At 40.7% G+C, this 20,289-nt stretch overlaps 1 protein-coding gene across 10 annotated transcripts in view; it reads left to right on the top strand.

Annotated features, from left to right (window-relative positions):
• Positions 1-20,289, top strand: part of FOXP1 (forkhead box P1) — a 533,089-nt gene that overhangs the window by 309,208 nt on the left and 203,592 nt on the right. Inside the window, exon 2 of one of the 10 annotated variants that reach the window (XM_033141230.1) lies at positions 12,323-12,401. The exons of the other annotated variants lie outside the window; for them this stretch is intronic. Within the exon in view, the coding sequence (XP_032997121.1) occupies positions 12,369-12,401 (33 nt within the window). The 5' untranslated portion in view covers positions 12,323-12,368. The remainder of the gene's footprint in view (positions 1-12,322; positions 12,402-20,289) is intronic. 10 annotated transcript variants of the gene reach the window in all.

Genomic DNA, 20,289 nt, shown 5'->3' on the forward strand with positions numbered 1-20,289 from the left:
TTCTTGCAAAGTTTTAGGGAAACATCTGTTATTTAAAATGGTTGTTTTACAGCTAGTCAGGTATTTGGATCATTAAGTATTGTTATGGTTTCAAAAAGGAGAGGTGGAGAAATTGGAGTAGGCATTATAATAGGAAGACCTGGAAAACTGTGTTGCTCAGCAGCAGAAACACAAACTTCTTTTCAATGATAAACTCTTCTGTTTTGATGCCATAGATTTAAATGGTGACAAACTCAATCCAACATTCTTTTGAACACTTAGGAGCCCGTGTTTTGTGGAGAGGTTAAGCTACGCTGGTTGATTGATTTATTTGAAAGAATGGCAAGAGGAAAAGGTCATTATGTGGACACATGTGCACAGATATTTTGCAAGTGTGCTTGCATTTATTGGCAAGCTAGTGGTCAGCTGGCAAAATTGGTAGTTATGTATAATGCAATTTTTTTCATTTCCCTGGAGTATATATTTTTAGGTAGTGTTCACATGGCTTGATAAAATGGTTAGGAGACGAGTGCTTTTATGACAACATAGAATAGTTACATATGCAAGCAGTAGATGGAGGAACAAGATGAAAGTTTACTCAGAGAAATAACACTTCATGTAGGAAACTGTTTCTTTCATCGATTTGTGTTTGAACTGCAGCTTGGTGTAGTTATGAAGAGTCATTCGCATTGTTTTGAAAACTTAAGTTAAATATCTGCCTCAATATGTGTACTCACGGTTTAGTTTAGTTCAGAACAATACAAATGAAGTTGTGTGCAGGATGTTTCATTGACACACCCCTAAAGTAATAATGAATGATCTGGCATACACTTACTTTTCTGTAACTTTAAGGCTGGAAGTAAGTGTGTGTGTACACATTGCACATGTCAGAAGTCCTACTGAATGCATTGTTAAATATTTAACACCGTCCCATTCATAGATTTCAGGGACATTCTGTGGATTGTCCAAAAAAGAGTACTATCTGGATTCTATGTGCATGAATGTTTCAGAAGTGACATTCAAGTCTTGAAGTTGCAGTATATATTTGAATAAAGAAGGTAATTCACAAGATACATGATATATTGTCATACCCAGTCACTGCCAAATTGTGTAGGGAGGAGATAATGTTATTGATGTAGTAAATGAGGCCAAAGGCACAGCAAAGTAATGGTTAAGACTGGGGATGATTTGTTGGAGGTGAGGGCAGTCAGAGACTTAGGGCTGGATCCAAATATGTGCCCACTGAAGGAGGTGGGTGGAAGGTGACTTTCACACCATCTCCTACCCTAGGCATTACCCCTTGAAAGAACTCTCCTGTCAGAGTTTCTGGTCGGAAAAGGTGCCTCTCTCTGATTTCCCATGATCTCTCCCTTCCCCCACAGCCCACCCCATTCCTTAGCTTTGCCTGAACTTTAGGGGAGAGAAGGGGGTGGAATAATCACCTTCTACTCACCCCTTCTATGAGCAGATAAGTAACTTGTTAGGGGCACAATAATAGATTGGAGGACCATTTTTCACTCACTAACTATCCCTTATGACTCACCGTAGCCGAAATGGTTGTTGGTGATGTGAAGGAATCTTCTCTCCCCATACATTCCTCAGGACTGGCTCTAGACTCTATTTTTATTGTTGGGTTTTCATGGGTGGGTTTGTTTTTCTGGTAGTGAATAACTTGAGAGGGAACCATTACCCACTTTGACAACAGAAAGGAATTTGTTCCTTCCATCATTGTTTCCAGTTGTGCGCTTGCAAAGCAGACTCTTCCATGCCTTTGGGCAATGCAGGTCCATGGAAGTGGATGGGGAATTGGCAGTCTTACTGCACTTGCCTTTACCCCTCAAGTTTTCTGATCACTCGATGTTGAATGAAAGGTAACATGATATCTTTTTAGTCATTCAAATCTAATAACTTTTAATCTGAAGGTTAAGTAGCGGTATATAAACTAAGACATGATAATATCAATTTTATGTTCACTGAAGGGCACAATATACCTCTTTCAGTAGATAGAAAATTGTGTGTAAAATGTCTTTTGCTTCTCAGGAGAGATTCTGTCTCAGAGAACTTGGAAATGTAAAAGCAGCACAATGACAGAAATTAAAAATCACAGTAAGGTAGATACTGTTTTTGTCTCTTATCTTTTTTTAAGACCTCTGACTTTATTTCAGTAAAAAACACAGTCCATTAGGTTGATTTTTTTTTAAAAAATGTGCCCTTTTATCTTATTTGTACTATATTGACACTATCAAGGCTACAATCAGAATTTTCATTTTGTATTTTTATTTGTGCAGGTATAAGGTGTGTTCAGATGTTTGGAGCCATGTACTTAAATATTTAAGTACTATTTAAGTAATATTTAAAGGGGATGTATTTCCCCTTTAAAAAGAGAGAAAAACAACTGTGAAAACTTTAATTTAAACCATTATAGGAAAATATGATGGTAATAGAGAAGTGAAAGAAAGCTTGTCAGTATTTATTATATTTGAAGTTCCTGATAATAGGTGAAAATGCAGGGGTTTGTAGGGTTTTTTTCTATGCTACATTTTCATAGGCATATTCTCCCCTCCCCCACACTTCCCTTTTTTTAAAAATATACATTTTCCAATCATCTTTCTCATGAAAATAAGATTGATTTAAAGATACTGCCCAGCATATGTTACACCTATGACAGAGCACCCATGAATGTAAGCTATGTTAACTGAAGGAGTACTTTAAAGTTACATCAAATATACTATTGCAGAATGGTTTGCTCAGTTTGATCTTAAATAATTATATGATATCATTTTCCACGTCATATGGAAATTACAGGTCAGGTGTCGGGAACCTGTGGCCATCTACTTGTTGCTGGACTAAAACTCCCCTTGTCCTTGAGCATTGGCCATACTTACTTGGGCTGATGGATGGTCCCAGTTTCCCCATACCTGCTATAGTATAACCGGTAGTGGACTTCGTGGGTGGGTGGGGAGCTGTGTTGCTCCCTTGACCTCTGGTTAGTCATGTTGCAGATTACTGGAAGGAGCAAGGGAGCATTAAGGTTGGTATCATTCAAAGGTTAGGTGAGCACCACCACACTTCCCGCTATTGAGAGTTTCATCTATGCCCTGGTAAATTCTCAGGTGGATTGTATGTGGGGCTGCCTTGAAGACTGGATACTTCAGTTAATATACAATTCAGCTGCTAGGCTACTAACAGGGACCAGCCACATGGGATGTATCCAAGCAGTACATAAACTGGCTGCTGACTGTTTCCACGGACAATTTAAAACGCTGGTCATTAGCAATAAAGCCGTAAATGACTCTGGGTCCTGCCTGCTTGAATGGCCCCTTTTCTGCCTAGGTCTCCCAAAACCCATTGTTCATCATGAGTGGTGCTTCTCTGAGTCTCTGCTCTAACTGAAGTTAGGTAGGTCGTGACTTGAGAGAGAGGGCTTTATCAATCATGGAAACTTGCACTTAGGATGCCATCCTAAGAGAAACTTGTGCAGCACCATTGTTGATCTTGTTTCAGTGCCAAGTAAATACTTTTCTTTAATGCACCTAGGCCATGTTTTATAATTGCTTTTTAGCGTTCTATAGCTGTGTTGGGTTTTAATGTCTACTGCTGCTGTATTTTTAATACTTTATATCACGTTTTGTTGTTTCAAATCATTTGTGTTCCTGAGAGTCATACACTGAAGAATCTGTGCAGTGCTTAAGAGAAGCTAACTAGTATTTATATTGTATATTCAAAACATTTGGTGTATACTGTACAATAAGATAAGATAGTCAACATTAGTTATTGCCCTATAATACAGATGAGTTGTGGGCGGATCTGAGACTGATGGATCCTTACATACAACTTAGGAACCCTAGGGCAGTAGCAGTGGTTGGGGAGGCAGAGCTGTAGAGGAAGAATTAAGCACCCCTTGCTTTCTCTGCCACTCCACTCCACTCTATTTTCTCCCTCCTGAAGCTGCTTTTGCCCAAATAGCTATGTGGGACAGCTTCAGAGCTTAAGCTCCAGGTTGAGCTAAGTTAAATGAATTTTGTCTGTGAACATAACATTTCAGTAGTCTATTCAGCCATCCAGTGGACAGCTGGGTCTGCTTGACTATTCGCCATTCGGAATAGCTTCACTTGGTAAGGCAGCGTATATGTACTAGAAACCATAAAATTCTGTTTCTGTAAAAGAAAATAGTATTCCCTCTGTAAATTGTGAAGCCCTCATGAATAGCTCATTTCACACTGCTTTTAAATTTAAACTTGATTCACACTTGCTCATTTTCATGCTTCATGGCCCAGGTAAACCAAATATTTCTTGTCAATTAAAACGTACAAAAATAGAATTTTTTTTCAGGCTTCACGTTGTAAATGTAATTTGAGCATTACCATCTGTGGCACTACTTTGTGCATTTTGAAGCCATTAGGATTCTCTGTTTTAAGAAATACTAAAAATATTCATAACCTGCTTGAATAGTGATGTGTGTGTGTGTGTGTGTTATGGGTGGCTTCGGGTGATTTTTTCTTTTCTTTTCAAGTCACATCTTTTTCAGTCATGAGGGCTTGTTCACATACATGCTTGTTCATCACTCAGTGGCTGCAGTATCAGCTGACGTATTCATGTGTAAAACAGAAGATCAGGTAACACAGGCAAAGCTTTCACATACCTTCACCTACAGTACAGTGCTTCCCATTGGAGGCAATTCAGATGTTCAGCTGGGAGTCTTTGAATAATATGTAAATCATTGTAAGGGTTTGAAATACAGGGACAGATGGTTAGATCCAGTTCTGCCCCTCTCTTAAATCAAGTAGATGCTCCCTTCAGCAGACCAGGGGAGAAAGGCAGTTGTTCATATAGTCTCACAAACCCCTGCAGACCCAACACCACCTCCCCAGCTGTTCCAAATCACCCCCTAACCCTTTGCAGGTGATGTGGGTTTTTTCGGGGGGTGCAGTTGGATACAGCCCTTAGACCACAGTTCTATGCGTACTTACTCAGAGGTGACTTCCACTGCTGTCAATGGGGCTAACTCCCTAGTCACCAGTAAGTATGTACAAGGTTGCACTGAAGGAGCCCATAGTGTGTTGTACTTTGCTACCACCACAACTTTCAACAAGCTGAGTTTCCTAACTTGCCCAAAATTTGGTGGCTATGGAGTTGTTTGTTTATTTTGAGTATTTTTTAAAACCTTTGCCTAAGGGTCATGGACTTACTGGATGGGATAGGATTGTTCTCATACCCTTTTATGATGGTGGAGCGCAATGCTGTTCCAACAGGAGAAAATATTGTAGTCATGTCTGTGTAGTGATGGGTTTCCACCAGCAACCTTTTTCAGTTACTCACACATTGGGACCCTTCAGTAACTGCCCATATGGATGTACCCCCTGGATGCCCTGCATCCAGGGCATCCAGGGGGTACATGGTTTGCCATTGACTAGATCACTGGGAGATTTCAAAGGCCCCATCATGTATCTTCTGCCTGTTCTGATTGGAATGGCATTTCTTGATTCTCTTTCTGGGACTGGTTGTCTGCTTGCCCAATTGGTGGTTGTTTACAGGATATGTGTTTATCTTGTTGCTGTGGTCTTCAAACCAATGCGTGGAGAAATTATGGATGTTTTTTGCTATATAAGTCCACACTAAGAAAGGATCTGTGGTCCCTTCTAGTTGGTCTGTTGTCATTTTGAGGGATGGCCATGTATGTACTGGGGTGAATGAGCTCATAGAATGTATGGGCATTATTACTGCTTTTCTTACATGGCCAATGTGGAAGCATCATCAACAAACAACTTGTGGTTGGTGGGTCGCAGTGGTTTACAAAGGAGGCTGTTGCTACAAGAACCTGTTGGTGTTGCTACTGTTGTTTCTGTAGCCGCTATTGTGCTCTAAACTTTTCTGCTTGTAAAGCATTGGATGACAACTATGATATGCCAGTGTTGTAGAGGCTGCCAGCATTGTAGAACCATAGGATTTTCCTGCCTATGATATATATGTGCATAAAAAGGTAAAGGGACCCCTGACCGTTAGGTCCATAGAATCATAGAATCATAGAGTTGGAAGAGGCCACAAGGGCCATGCAGTCCAACCCCCTGCCAAGCAGGAAACACCATCAAAGCATTCCTGACAGATGGCTGTCAAGCCTCCGCTTAAAGACCTCCAAAGAAGGAGACTCCACCACATTCCTTGGCAGCAAATTCCACTGTTGAACAGCTCTTACTGTCAGGAAGTTCTTCCTAATGTTTAGGTGGAATCTTCTTTCTTGTAGTTTGAATCCATTGCTCCGTGTCCGCTTCTCTGGAGCAACAGAAAACAACCTTTCTCCTTCCTCTATATGACATCCTTTTATATATTTGAACATGGCTGTCATATCACCCCTTAACCTTCTCTTCTCCAGGCTAAACATATCCAGCCCCCTAAGCCGTTCCTCATACGGCATTGTTTCCAGGCCTTTGACCATTTTGGTTGCCCTCCTCTGAACACGTTACAGCTTGTCAGTATCCTTCTTGAACTGTGGTGCTCAGAACTGGACACAGTATTCCAGGTGAGGTCTGACCAGAGCGGAATACAGTGGTACTGTTACTTCCCTTGTTCTAGATGCTATACTCCTATTGATGCAGCCCAGAATTGCATTGGCTTTTTTAGCTGCTGCATCACACTGTTGACTCATGTCAAGTTTATGGTCTACCAAGACTCCTAGATCCTTTTCACATGTACTGCTCTCAAGCCAGGTGTCACCCATCCTGTATTTGTGCCTTTCATTTTTTTTGCCCAAGTGTAGTACTTTACATTTCTCCCTGTTAAAATTCATCTTGTTTGCTTTGGCCCAGTTCTCTAATCTGTTAACGTCATTTTGAAGTGTGATCCTGTCCTCTGGGGTAGTAGCCACCCCTCCCAACTTGGTGTCATCTGCAAACTTGATCAGGATGCCCTCAAGCCCATCATCCAAATCATTGATAAAGATGTTGAATAAGACTGGGCCCAAGACAGAACCCTGTGGCACCCCACTAGTCACTTCTCTCCAGGATGAAGAGGAGCCGTTAATGAGTACCCTTTGGGTTCGGTCAGTCAGTCAGTTACAAATCCACTGAATGGGAGCATTGTCTAGCCCCCATTTTACCAGCTTCTTTACGAGAATATCATGGGGCACCTTGTCAAAGGCCTTGCTGAAATCAAGATAGGCTACATCCACAGCGTTCCCTTCATCTACCAGGCTTGTAATTCTGTCAAAAATTGAGATCAGATTGGTCTGACATGACTTATTTTTCAGAAACCCATGCTGACTTGTAGTGATCACAGCGTTCCTTTCTAGGTGCTCACAGACCGTTTGCTTAATGATCTGCTCTAGAATCTTTCCTGGTATTGATGTCAGGCTGACTGGGCGGTAATTGTTTGGGTCTTCTCTTTTCCCCTCTGTGGTTTAACACACAGCGCCACCCACGTCTGCAATATCTGCATAGAGAACTATATATATTATTATAAAGGTTTAGGAAGAAGAAGAAGAAGAAGAAGAGTTTGGATTTGATATCCCGCTTTATCACTTCCCGAAGGAGTCTCAAAGCGGCTAACATTCTCCTTTCCCTTCCTCCCCCACAACAAACACTCTGTGAGATGAGTGGGGCTGAGAGACTTCAAATAAGTGTGACTAGCCCAAGGTCACCCAGCAGCTGCATGTGGAGGAGCGGAGACGCGAACCCGGTTCCCCAGATTACGAGCCTACCGTTCTTAACCACTACACCACACTGGCTCTCTGTACGCTGAATTATAATAAAATGCATCCTTCCTTTGTAGCTGATTGTGTGCAAATCAAACACTGACAGGGTGAGGGTGGGAAATAAGCCTACAAACTAAAACTCTGATGGAGTGCTGCAATAGCAGATGCCACTGATACTTGCATTATATACTGGCATGTTTTCCTAATAAGGTCAGTAACAATCAAATCTTTCCATTGGTGCTTCCAAACATCACTTTCCCAAGGCTGCAATCCTGCACACTTACCTTAGTGTAAATCCTATTGAAGTCATCCAGAATAGCTGTCATTGATTGACAGGCATGAGGATTGACACATGGATTCACTATTGCATGGTGCGTTTGAACTCCTTTCACAATAGGGAAGAAAAATACCGAATGAAATACACACACACCCAAATTATTCACCAGGTTCCTCTGATTAGCAGAGACCTTTTGAAGCTACTTTACACAGAGTTCTTTACTTTTAACTTGTGTGAAGACTGGATTATGAAGGCTTAGCAGTGATTAGCAATGTCTCTTTGCTCACAGAGGAGGATGCTTTTAATTCTTTCAAATGTTTTGTTAACTAGCTGTTTTTGTTCTACCCAGAATGCTATTCCATGAATGAAAAGACAGTTGTTTGGCATAAACTATTAGAGATGTGTTTGAGTACTATTGCAGGTATGCTAAAGGATTCATAAAGCACAAGCGAAAATAAGAAGTTTTCTCCATAGGCAGGAAAATCTAGTTTTTGTTCTTTAATTTGCAAATTGTTGGCAGCTATGACATTTAGTGGTCTGCTGTTTATATGAACATCTGATTTTGTTCATGCCTGTGGAAACCTCACTAATATCATAGACAAGGCAATGTAGATCAGCATGTAAGCCTTACATGGAGTGAAAACAAAAATTATACATATCAGTCATCATTAAAATTCACCATTTGTCATTTTCTAAGGCTGCAGTCCTTCATCCACTTATCTGGGATTAAGCCCCATTGAACACAATGGGTCATACTTCTGAATACAGTGGTGCCCCGCTAGACGAAAATAATTCGTCCTGCGAAAATTTTCGTCTAGTGGGTTTTTCGTCTAGCGAAGCGGCAATGCAAGCCGCGTTTTCGCTAGACGGAAAAAAAGACAAAAAAAATTCGTCTTGCGAGGCAGCCCCATAGACTTTTTCGTCTTGCGAGGCTGCCTTACGCTAGACAAATGCCTTCGTCTAGCGAGTTTTTCGTCTAGCGAGGCATTCGTCTAGCGGGGCACCACTGTACATAGAGGATTGTGCTGTAAGTAGATTGGGCTCAACTATCCTGTTTTCTACTGTGTTTCTATGAACAAATGTTAGCTGAAGATTGAAAAAAGATATGTGTGCCACATAATCATGAATCGTTCATAATTCTTCAAAGCTCATCATGTGGTTGAAAAATATAACCACATGTGATGTTTTACAGCAGTGGTGTCTCTTGATACTTCAACACATTTTGGACAACCAGTCCTATCCCAGCCTCAAAAGTACCAGAGCAATAGCAGCAGTAAGCAGTTTGAATGAAAGGGTACAGACTGGGAAGGAGAGGGTCCACTCCCCAAGACTTAGTCTTGCAGCTTTTTAATGATACTACCTCAATGCAAGCAAGGATATGGCAGACTCTGCCTGCCTGTGGGGATAACCAACTTATGGGATAACCAGTAATCCTGGAGAGCCTGCTCCCACTGGTTATGATGGGACCGCTGGTTATGAGGTTTTACTGAAGGTTTTACTGAAGGTCGTGAGAAGTTGTCGAGTTCTGAAGGTTGTTATGAAGGTTCTGAAGAGGAAAGGATAGGCAGCGAAAAGAATAGCAAAAGGTGCGGCCAAAAGTAGGAAAGCGGCCAAATAAAAATAAGAAATAAGAGACTGCAGTCAATGGTTGGGGTGTGCTCTCCCAACTACTCTCTGTGCGCGTTCTTTCCTTAGTTTCTCTTTTCGTTTCTCTCTGTGCTTGTCTTGCATTACTTGTTCTCTCTCCTGTGTTTCTGAGCGTGCTCGTCTTTCTGTCGTCGCTAACAGAGAGCAGGGGCCATTTATTGATAAACTGAACAGCGTCATAGCATTTGCATAAACCAATCATAACATTGCATTTATCTATTTCTGGGCGGGAAACAGCTTTCGGCCGTTACTGAGAAGCTTCCTGGCGCGCTTTCTAGCAAGCGCGGAGGGATCCAGGCAGCAGTTACTAGCCGGATCTCCTTTTCTTCCGTGCATTGCGCGGAAGGTTTTTGTGAAGCGGCAAAGTGCGGGAAGTCCCAAAAACGTATTCCCACACCTGCCCTTTACTAAGACGGGTGAAAGCAGCAGCAAGTCGATGGGCAAGTGTGCTTTTGTCTGTGAGAAGCAGATTTCACCCACCGCCTTGCCCTGCAAACATCTCAGATAAGTCAGTGACAACTAGATTACCTGGATCCTGCCCACTGAATCAAACCCATCATTCTTGGTGTACAAAACAATAAATATACCATTATGTATATTATAAATGTGGTAAAAAAAGAAGAAAAAGAAGCTTGTCTGGGCATGCCACTACCTTTTGTACTGCGGAAGTAAACAAGGTAAGTGGGATGGAAATATTTAATGAAGAAAATGGCAGGTAGATGTTGAAGAACATTCAACAAGAAAATCTAGTCACATGAGAGCTATTCTGGTGAGATGCTTAGAGTGTCAGAGATGGACTGAGGAAGCTACATTCAAAGTGTTACTTAGCCATGATGTTCACAGGGTGACCTTCAGCAGGTCATTATCCCTAACCCCAACCTGTATCACAGGGCTGTTGTGAGAGTACACTGTAAATTGGAATAAACCCCACATGTCCTCCCCTTTTGTCCTTGGAAGACAGGTGTGTAAATCTTGGGACAGGGTAGCTGTTTTGAAATTTTGCAAGTCATGGCAAAGTGTAACAAAGAAATTGAACAACTCTTGTTTTCTGGGATTGTTATTATTTTTTAGTGTAGTAAATGAATAGGAATTCCAAATTCCAACTCAGTGTTACTGCAATGAAGTTGAATGACAGACATTAGTGAGTGGCAAGAACAAGTCCAAACAGATGTCAGTTTAGATCTCACATGTGTCATTTAGCTTTCATTTGTGCTGATGTACTTAATTCAACCTTTACACCCTGATCCTATGTTCATTAAATAAGGGCGAGTCAAAATATTTAAGCTGAATGCTTCCATCACCCCATAATGAGTAATCAGAGGTCACTGTCTCTTGCCTCCTCCCTGAGGTGCATGAGACAATTAGGGGGAGTAATTCGTGGTGGCATAGCAGGGCATTATTGATGTTAGCAGTTTCACACATTCAGACTATTAGCTACAGTTTCCACATGACTAATACCATGTTTAAATTCACTTGTAAGTCCTACTGATATAACTGTAGAGTTGAAAGGGACACCGAGGGTCATCTATTCCAATCCCCTGTAATGCAGGAATCGCAACTAGATCATATTTGACAGATGACCATCCAACCTCTGCTTAAAAATTTCCAAGGAAGGAGAGTCCACAACCCTTTGAGGGAGACCATTACATTGTTGAACAGCTCTTTCCATTAGAAAGTTCTTCCTGATGTTTAGTCGGAATTTTCTTTCTTGTAACTTGACTGCAGAGGAGAACTTTTTTTTAATGGACTGGGGGGGGGGGAACATATCAGGAGTTGACGCCTCAATTTGGTTCCATATGGTACATTTTGTTATTAGTAACTAGCTGATGGCTTGTTAACTTTGAAAGGTGTAAAAAGAAAGGGCTGGAGACTGGTGTCTGGTGACTTCAGCCATTATGGATCAAGCCAACTCCTCTCCTCTTGTGGATTACGTTCCTTCACACTCTAACATGTGACAAAAAGAGGAGCTGGCCTTAATATAAAGAGAAAAGCATTGATCTGGCTAGTTTCAGTAATCTGAAACAGTGCCGTGCATTAAATCTGCCATGCATAATTCCATATGCCTCAATATAAATAAGATAAACAAAATTTTAAGTATAAATGGTTAATATATGTGTGTGTGTGTGTGTGTGTGTGTGTGTATGATTTATATCTTATATAAGATTTATCCCCAACAAATAAACTTTGGCACGACTCATAGAGTTCTGTTGTTTAAAGTCCGAGAATGCAAATTGAAGAATCCTTTAATTAACTTGAAAATGAGCAGTGGTACTGCAATCCCTGGAATCCCTCAACCTACTCCTCCTTTCCTTGTCTGCTGTCTCTCACGCACCATATTTTAGTCCCAGTTAATTGTTGCATTCTCCAAGCTCAGCTCTCCCTTGGCCCATCTTACGCCTCTCAGCCAGCCCTACCCACTTGAGTCTCAGATGGGCCCAAGGGACCTTTGCAAACAAGGGCTAAATATTTATATTTAAAACTAAATTGAAGGCCTGTTTAAAAGGCAGGATTTGTTTGTTGCAATAAAACTTGTGTGTCTGCTGTGTACATATTTTTCTTAGGGTCTTCCTTTCAGTCTGCAGGAGATGAAGTTGGATTCTAATATAATGTTGGTAGTGCAGTATGAAGGACAGAGGAGGTAACAGAGAAGGCAACTTGCTAATGCAAAAGCAGTGTACTGAAAGTCACTTTTATTTCTTATTTATAATCTACATGCACACTCTGGATAATAGATGACAACGCTCATTCAGTACTTTAACTTCAAAGCAGAGAGAAGGCATGGATGACAGAGCTGGGAGCTGGAACACAAAGGTACTAACAACAAGAGGGAAAATGCCTGTTTACTGGATTGCATTTGTTAGCACGCTGTCTTCAGATATTGTTCCCCCAGGAATAGCGAGAATATGTGCTGCAAGAACAATGATTTAACATCTGAAAATAGTACTTAAAGAGTTTTCTGTCTGGTAGTAATGTGATGAAGGCTTCTGAATGGAACCTGGGGACTTCATTTCTTCTGTTTATCTATATGTCTCTCTGGTTTTAGTCAGCGGTAATTGCATATTTAACCCCTTAAATGGATATAACCCTCTCAGCACCGACCGTCCCCCCCCCTTTTGGTATCGCATCAGCTTACGCTATGGAACAGCTGTGCTATTTGAATTCCCTGCCAAAACAGACAACCTTTTGAGAAGTCAGAAGAATTTGGAAAAGTTCTTTCCAGGTCTCTTACCTATTCATTTGGACTGGTGGGGTGGGGCCAATAGGAGTTATGAAAATTGTTTCAGTGATATTCAATATAGCTGGGGGTCTTATAGAAAGGACAAGAGTTCCAATAAAGAAATAAGTTGTAAATGGGTGCTCTAAAATCAACAATATAAATTTGCTGCTTATCTCAGCAGTATGGCTCTTTGGAGCTTTCTCAATTAGGACTTGTTCTGGGGGGCTTGCTTAATAGCTTATGTGAAACAAATATTAGCATACTTTGTTTAATTATATCAAAACCCTGAATTCCTCCACGATGGGGAGGGGGGAAAATGTGTTCTTATGCAAAGAGTATATTTGCAATGAAAATTCCATTCAGTTGGAATTAAAGGTGCTCTGAGAAAGCCATGAGATGGTAGCCAAGCTACTATAACAGTTTATTCTCATGGTATTTAAATTGACACCAGTGGGTATTTTTTTAATTAGTGCCTCTTTTAAATGTGCACTTGTCTATATCAGTCATTTTGGCAAATGTGACTTGTTCAAACAGTAGTAGTTGCTGTAGAAGAGGCCAGCACAGCCTGCAGGAGTCAAAAGTTTCTGCAAGCTGTTGTCGACATGACCACATCTCATTAACTTAAAAAATGGAGATTATTTGCCTGAAAGCTTGATTTGACTAACAGTAATCAAATATTAGGCTCAACAGAGAAAGGGGAGGTGGAGGGATGGGGAGAAGCGAAGAGAAGAGAAGAGAAGCTGTTGTGATCTGTATCATTAAGCGTTTGTGGTTTGTTTTAAATAGCTGTATAAGATTTCTGTTTTGACAAACATAACAGTGGAGGGGGTAGAAAAGAGTAACAAATAGACATATGGCTTTGAAAATAATCTCAGGTTGGTTTTATTTTACATTCTGACATGTTAACTATGAAGTTTGCCAGAAAGGAATATGATTTCGCTGTGGTTTCTTTCATTAAGTAGACAGAATTAATTAGCCTACGTAGTTTCCCTATGAATGATTAAAGTTTAAGTACTGGAAATCAGTTGTCTCACACTTATCTTTCTCCTTTTTTCATCTGCTAAATAGGCATGAACCTCAAATTTATACCCTAGGTTCATTTTATTGTTTTAACTAAATATGATGAAGTAGGTTGTAAAATTGTGCATAAAATCAGCCAAAATAGAAAGCTGCCTTTCTTATCTCACACATTTGTTAAATAGCTTGTTAGTTCAATTAAGTATCTAGGAGCTAAATCTCTTTTGGGCAATAATTAAGGTATTTCAACTGCATTTAATTCCATAAGAATAGTATATTGCGGCTTTGGGGATTTCACATTAAACAGGAAGCGATGGTATATCTTAGTGTAAACTGTGGTGCGCATCATTTAAGGGGGGCAGTTAAACAAAAGAAGATAAAGTTGTGTGTGTGTGTGTGTGTGTGTTGTGTTTTATGTCTCTGAACTGAGAACATGTGCTGCATTTTAGTAAAGGAACATGAGCCTTGAATGTAAGTAACTGGTTTTTGCATTAGGTACTCCCTGGAGGTAGCAGAAAAATATCATGTCCCTGCATGAAATGCGAATGTGAAATCTACCAGAAAGAAATATTTATGACCATTTTATGCTTGATTAGACTTGGATGACATCTGTTAGAAGACAGGGACTGGACAAAGAGAGAGACGCTTGAGGGCAAATGTTAACAGAGTTGTTTAGATGATGCTGGGGCAGAAGCGTCCATTTACTGCCAGGCAAAACATAGGAATTGTGTTAGCAGCTGACAAGAATTCACTCTGATGGAGATACTCTATGCTGCTCAGCTAAAATAGCAAAATGCAGCTGTTGATACTCTCCATGCTGCCACAATTTATTGCCAGGTATCTCAGCTAAGCACAGATACCATAACTTTACAGAGGCAGATATGTTAACGGAGTTACACCAACGGCAGTCCGCCATATTATTTTTATTTTTATTTATTTTAAAAAAAGATAACACAGACCCATTTTCTCAAGTGGCAGTTTTTAACTGGGCACACTACAGATGGCCAAAGGAGCACTTAGAAGTGTTTCTCCTTTTTTGAAATTATATTTAAAACACACAGCACCGAAATTTCCAATCTAATTGTTCCCATTTCGTTACTTTTTGCAAAAAAAAATCAAAAACCAAAAACTCACACTTTTGCTCCCTAACCTGTGACCTTACTTTTTTTTGTGTGTTTTTTGTGAATGGGACCAGTCCCTTGGGCTGGATTTCACTTTTCGTTTGAAATCGAGGGGCCAGGTTCTGACCTCATGTATACTGATGTAAAACCTGGGTTTTGTCACCAAAGCTGCTACTGGCATTATGCCAGAGAAAGCAGATTGAAACTGGACCCAGTTGTTGAATCTTTTTAACTGGTCTGGGTGCAGGATGCTGAAATTACTGAATACATATGCAGCTGTTAACTGTTGTGTGTTTAAGAACAAAATGTGTAAACCCTGCTTGCTTAAAGTTCTGTCTTGTGGAGGAGAGGTATGGACTCTCTCTCTCTCTCTCATACTGTATTCTGGTTTCCTTCCCAGCTTCTTTTCCTGTAAAAAAAAACTGCTCTGTCTGGAATGCTTATGGGAAATGTGATTTTGTTTTTGTTTGCAGCAGCTCTGTTGTTTTGATTTTGTCTGTGCTGTATGGAAAACAGTACGTCACTTGGAGTGGGTGTTTTGTCTATTGGCCATTTGGCTATTGCACATACATTTCTCATACTTATCACATGATGACAAGGGAACTCAAATGGCATCTTTTTCCAGTTGGATTTGGCTTTTGAGTTTAATAATAGTGAAAGGAAAACAAACGTTAATAGATGTAGCTGTTTTTATATGGCTCCCTTGCTGATAGACTACTCTGGGGCTTCCCCCTCCCCAGCCACAGCTAAGGGGCTATTTAGACAAAGGTCAGATGAAAACATATATCACTCTCCCTAATAAACTGATATGGATGATGTCACACGTTTTGCATATAGTAGTGAAAAATGGTAACTTAAGTAGGAAAACCCATAAAAAGGCAATAAACAATTTTAATATCATTAGTATGATTAGTTTATGGGACTTTTACCTGGGCTTTTAGGCTGTAGGTAGCATAAGCTGCCTTAATAAATGTCCTTTAATTAAAAATGATTTAAAATAAATTTCTGAGTTGAAAACATAATACAGTATCCCCCAAGCCTTACTTAAAACTGATGACTGCAAAGATTTAAATGTAGGCTGTATTAATTCAGGCTAAGGTTTTTATCTTATTTTTCAAACCATGGTGGGGGGTGGGTGCAGGTTTGAATCTATAGAATTCCACCAAGACTAGATAATTTTATATGTAGTACAGAACAGGAAAGTATTATTAATTTTTCAATTTCTTTCTGTAGATATCTAATAATTGTACCCCTGGACTGCCAACGGCTCCCATTAAAGATTTAAAAAGCAAAAGAAAGGTGGATTCAAAAAGATGGTATTTTGGATTAAATAATGTAAAATAACTGCAGGGCAGTAGAAAGCTATTGGCAAAATAAAATCCTGGTGTACATTTTTTTGCTTGAAAGGCACTTAAATACTGACACAGTTGCATGCATCTTGTCGCAACCAGGTGGAAGCTTGTTGTGGGGGTGGGGAGTGGGTCCTGTGTGACTATCTGCTCAGAGTTATAAGGTAAAATGTATTTCTGCCCTCCAGACAATTTTTATAATAAGGGTGTGGCATGCCATAAATGTGCAACAGTTTGCAAATGGGGTCCATGCACTCATCACAGAAATATATTATTAATTAGTAGAAGACAAATGGCAGGATTTCCCTTTTTAATATATGCTATTTCCTGAGAGGTCTTATTTTTTGGGGTTTGTGAAAAAGAAGACACATACAGATACAGCAGACCTTTTTTTTTTTAAATAAACCTTGAAAAAAAAAAAAAGAATGAAGAAAAAGGATGTTTTCAGCACGCTCGCACAACAAATGCATCCAAGGCAGTTAGAATGGCCCAGCTGCACCCCTCCTTTCTTTCTCTGCACTGTCTTTATCACTTTGCTCAGTTCCACATAATAACATCTTCATCTGAGATTGCTGTGGCACAGGGGAACTGCATTTGTTGATCAAATTTGGCTGGATAACACTGTGATCTCGTATCCTGAAGTGCGGAGATGTGCCTGGAATATGCAAGCACAAAGCTGGCCTCTTGATTGATTGATTCTGCCTGTCACAGAACAAGATAACTGGATCAGTAAATACCCTGTGCACTTCAACTTCATCTACACAATCAAAAGTGAGGGCAACGTGGGGCTGAAAAACACACTAAAGGATGATGGGGGAATATATGCATTTGTCAATGATAGCCAGAAACTTACCAATGATGGAGGGAACAGAAATTCATTGTGTGTGTTCATGTATGAGCAACAGTGGACATTATACTAATTCCTGAATCTGCCAGAGGTCTGATCAGTTCCTTCTTTTCTCCCTCCTCCTTCCCAACCCCCAGCCGCTACTAGTGTTACTCTGTTGGGATCAAGGTTTCAGCTGAATGGATTTCTCTCAGTGTAAAACTGGAATTAGTGCCACAGTGATGAAATAGGCTCTGGGGTTGTTTTGTGCCTTCTGTAGCTTAAGTTGTGTGCTTTTGATCAGCAAAAGTTACAGTGCTGGAGACTTTTCTATATGTGTGATGTTTTGGCTGACTAGCAATATTAAAATTGTGTTTTTAACCTTTTATGGATACTTAAGGTTGCATTTCCCGCCGCATGCGTCCATAAAACATTTTCACAGAACCTACCTGCTGTGCAGTCTCCCACACAAATGCTTTGTTCTGTCCCAGATGAATTGGGCCTGGGGTTGGGTGGGTAGGATGAATGGTGCTTAGGTCTTCAGTGGTTCGTTGGAATGAAGGGATTATAGCTCCATATCTAGAAAGCCTAGTGCAGTATCCGAGGAAGGTCAAGTTTTACTAAAAGACAAAACCTAAAATACATGACTTCCACAGAGACCTGCCACCAGAAGGCTCAAACCAGGGTATCATGCAACAGGATCAATGCCCCTCTATGTGATTCAGAGCAGAGTGCTTAGGACCTGATCCCTGCTGCTCTGTAGAGGTGTTCTGCAACTTGCCAGCCCAGCTGGATCAGATAGTCAGGAACCTTTCTGGATTGGGATCATTCCAGCCTCAGGATTAGTTCCTCACTCTAAGCAGCTTGCCAGCCAGAATAGTTGCTCTACAGACTCATTATGCTTTGTCTCGCTCCATTATTGCTTCCCCATTTCCCCCATAGTTGTAATTTTCATGGAATCATAGAATTGAAAGGGATCCCAAGGGTCATCCAGTCCAACCTCCTGCAATGCTGGAATCTCATTTAAAGCATCAATGACAAATGGCTAACCAACCTCTGCTTAAAAACCTCCAATGAAGAAGAGTCCACAACCTCCCGAGGGAGACTGTTGCGCTGTTGAACAGTTCTTACTGTCAAAAAGTTATTCTTGATGTTTAGTTAGGATCTCCTTTCTTGTGACTTGAAGCCATTCATTCGAGTCCTGTCCTACAGAGCAGGAGAAAACAAGCTTGCTCCACCTTCCATGTGACAGCCCTTAAGATATTTGTAAATAGCTATCATATCTCCTCTGTCTTCTCTTTTCCAGGCTCAACATACCTAGTTCCTTTGACCGTTCCTTATAATATTTGGTTTCCAGACCCTTGATCATCTATCTGGGTTGCCTTCCTCTGTGCACATTCCAGCTTGTCAATATTCCTCTTAAATTGTGGCACCAAGAACTGGACACAGTCTTCCAAGTGTAATTTGACCAAGGCAGAATAGAGTGGGACTATTACTTCCCTTGATCTGGACACTATACTTCCGTTGATGCAGGCTAGAATAGTATTAGCTTTTTTGATGTTGCATCATATTGTTGGCTCATGTTAAGCTTGTGGTCTACTAAGATCCCTAGACCCTTTTCACCTGGAGTCCTGGCAAGCCTGGTAGTCCCCATCTTGTATTTCTGTAGCTGGTTCTTCCTGCATGTGTAGAACCTGACATTTTGACCGTATTGAAATTCATTTTGTTAGTTTGGGCCCAGTTCTCCAATCTGTTGAGGTCATCTTGAATCCCAATTCTGTCTTCTGCAACATTTGCTACACCTTCCAGTTTGTTGTCATCTATGAATTTAATGAACATCCCCTTAATTCCTTTGTCCAAGTCGTTTATAAAGACATTGAACATCAGTGGGCTCTGGACAGAACCCTGCGGCACCTTACTTGTCACTTTTTTTCTAGGATGATGAGGAACTATTAATAAGCACTCTTTGGGTTTGGTTAGCCAACCAGCTACAAATCCACCTAACACTTACCTCATCCAGCTCACAGGTTACCAACTTCTCTGCAAGATTATCTTGGGTGAGTTTGTCAGAAGCCTTGCTGAAATCAAGATACACTGCGTTCAAAGCATTTTTGAAGTGAACCAGTTTCCTTTCTGTACTGAACTGTCTCTCTGATTTTTGAGAGACGTCTCTGGAACTTGGCCCATGCTGTCCTGGACTAGGCCACCCACACCTTGCCTAGCTGTGCCTTAGACCAGTGATGGTGAACCTGTGGCCCTCAAGATGTTATGGCACTACACCTCTCATCATTCCTTGGGCTAACAGAAGTTGTAATGCAGCAACAACTTGAGGGCTACAGGTTCTGTACCTGTCTCTTAAATGAACAATCAGTACACCTTTCGGACCTGCATAAAGCAAACAGCTCATTCTCATTCCCTATCTGCCCACATTGCAGACATTATTAATTGCATGTTCAACATGGGTTAGGTATTTCATTTTTAGCTGGTTCCTGGGGTGAAGGTGCCCCAGGAAAACCAAGGTGACTTTCCCAGCACATTGCCCATAATAAAGTATTTGTGAGGGCTCCAGGCCTCATCTGGGCCCAGTCAGGGTACCAACTTGTAACTGGGACAGGGCTCAGGCCTGAGTGTTCTACCACCTCACATTCTGCTGCAGTTGCCATGAGTGTCTGGCCTGCAGAATTGCCCAACAAAGGCCCACCAATTTGGGGGAGGTGATTTCCCTTAGACTCTGTTAGGTACTTAGACCTTAGACTCTGTTAGGTACTTGCAGGTATCAGATTACATGGATTCTGAGACAAATGGCTGATCCCAGGTTTTGAAAACACAAAACCTGGCTGTTTTTAGGTCTGTTTCGTGCCTGAAGGAGAACATTGGTTCCTAGTTAGGCAAAAGGCAGAAATAAAGAGAAACCTGGTGGTGTTTTGAGTAGCAAAAATGGATATTCATTTTGGAGAATACATTTAGAAACACACAGTTTTAGTGTGTGCTGATGTAGTGATGACTTATTTTACAGAACATTACTAATAATTAGTTTGTAATCTTTTAGAAGTTTAAACTGTGATAGAATAGTGACAAAAAGTTTTAAGTATTATAAGGTGATACGGCCTGTTGTAATGTATGCCCAGTATAAAAGATGGCTATATTAGAAGTGTCTGTTCACCACTGC

The sequence above is a fragment of the Lacerta agilis genome, chromosome 2 (genome assembly GCF_009819535.1).
Source record: "Lacerta agilis isolate rLacAgi1 chromosome 2, rLacAgi1.pri, whole genome shotgun sequence".
NCBI lineage: Eukaryota > Metazoa > Chordata > Lepidosauria > Squamata > Lacertidae > Lacerta > Lacerta agilis.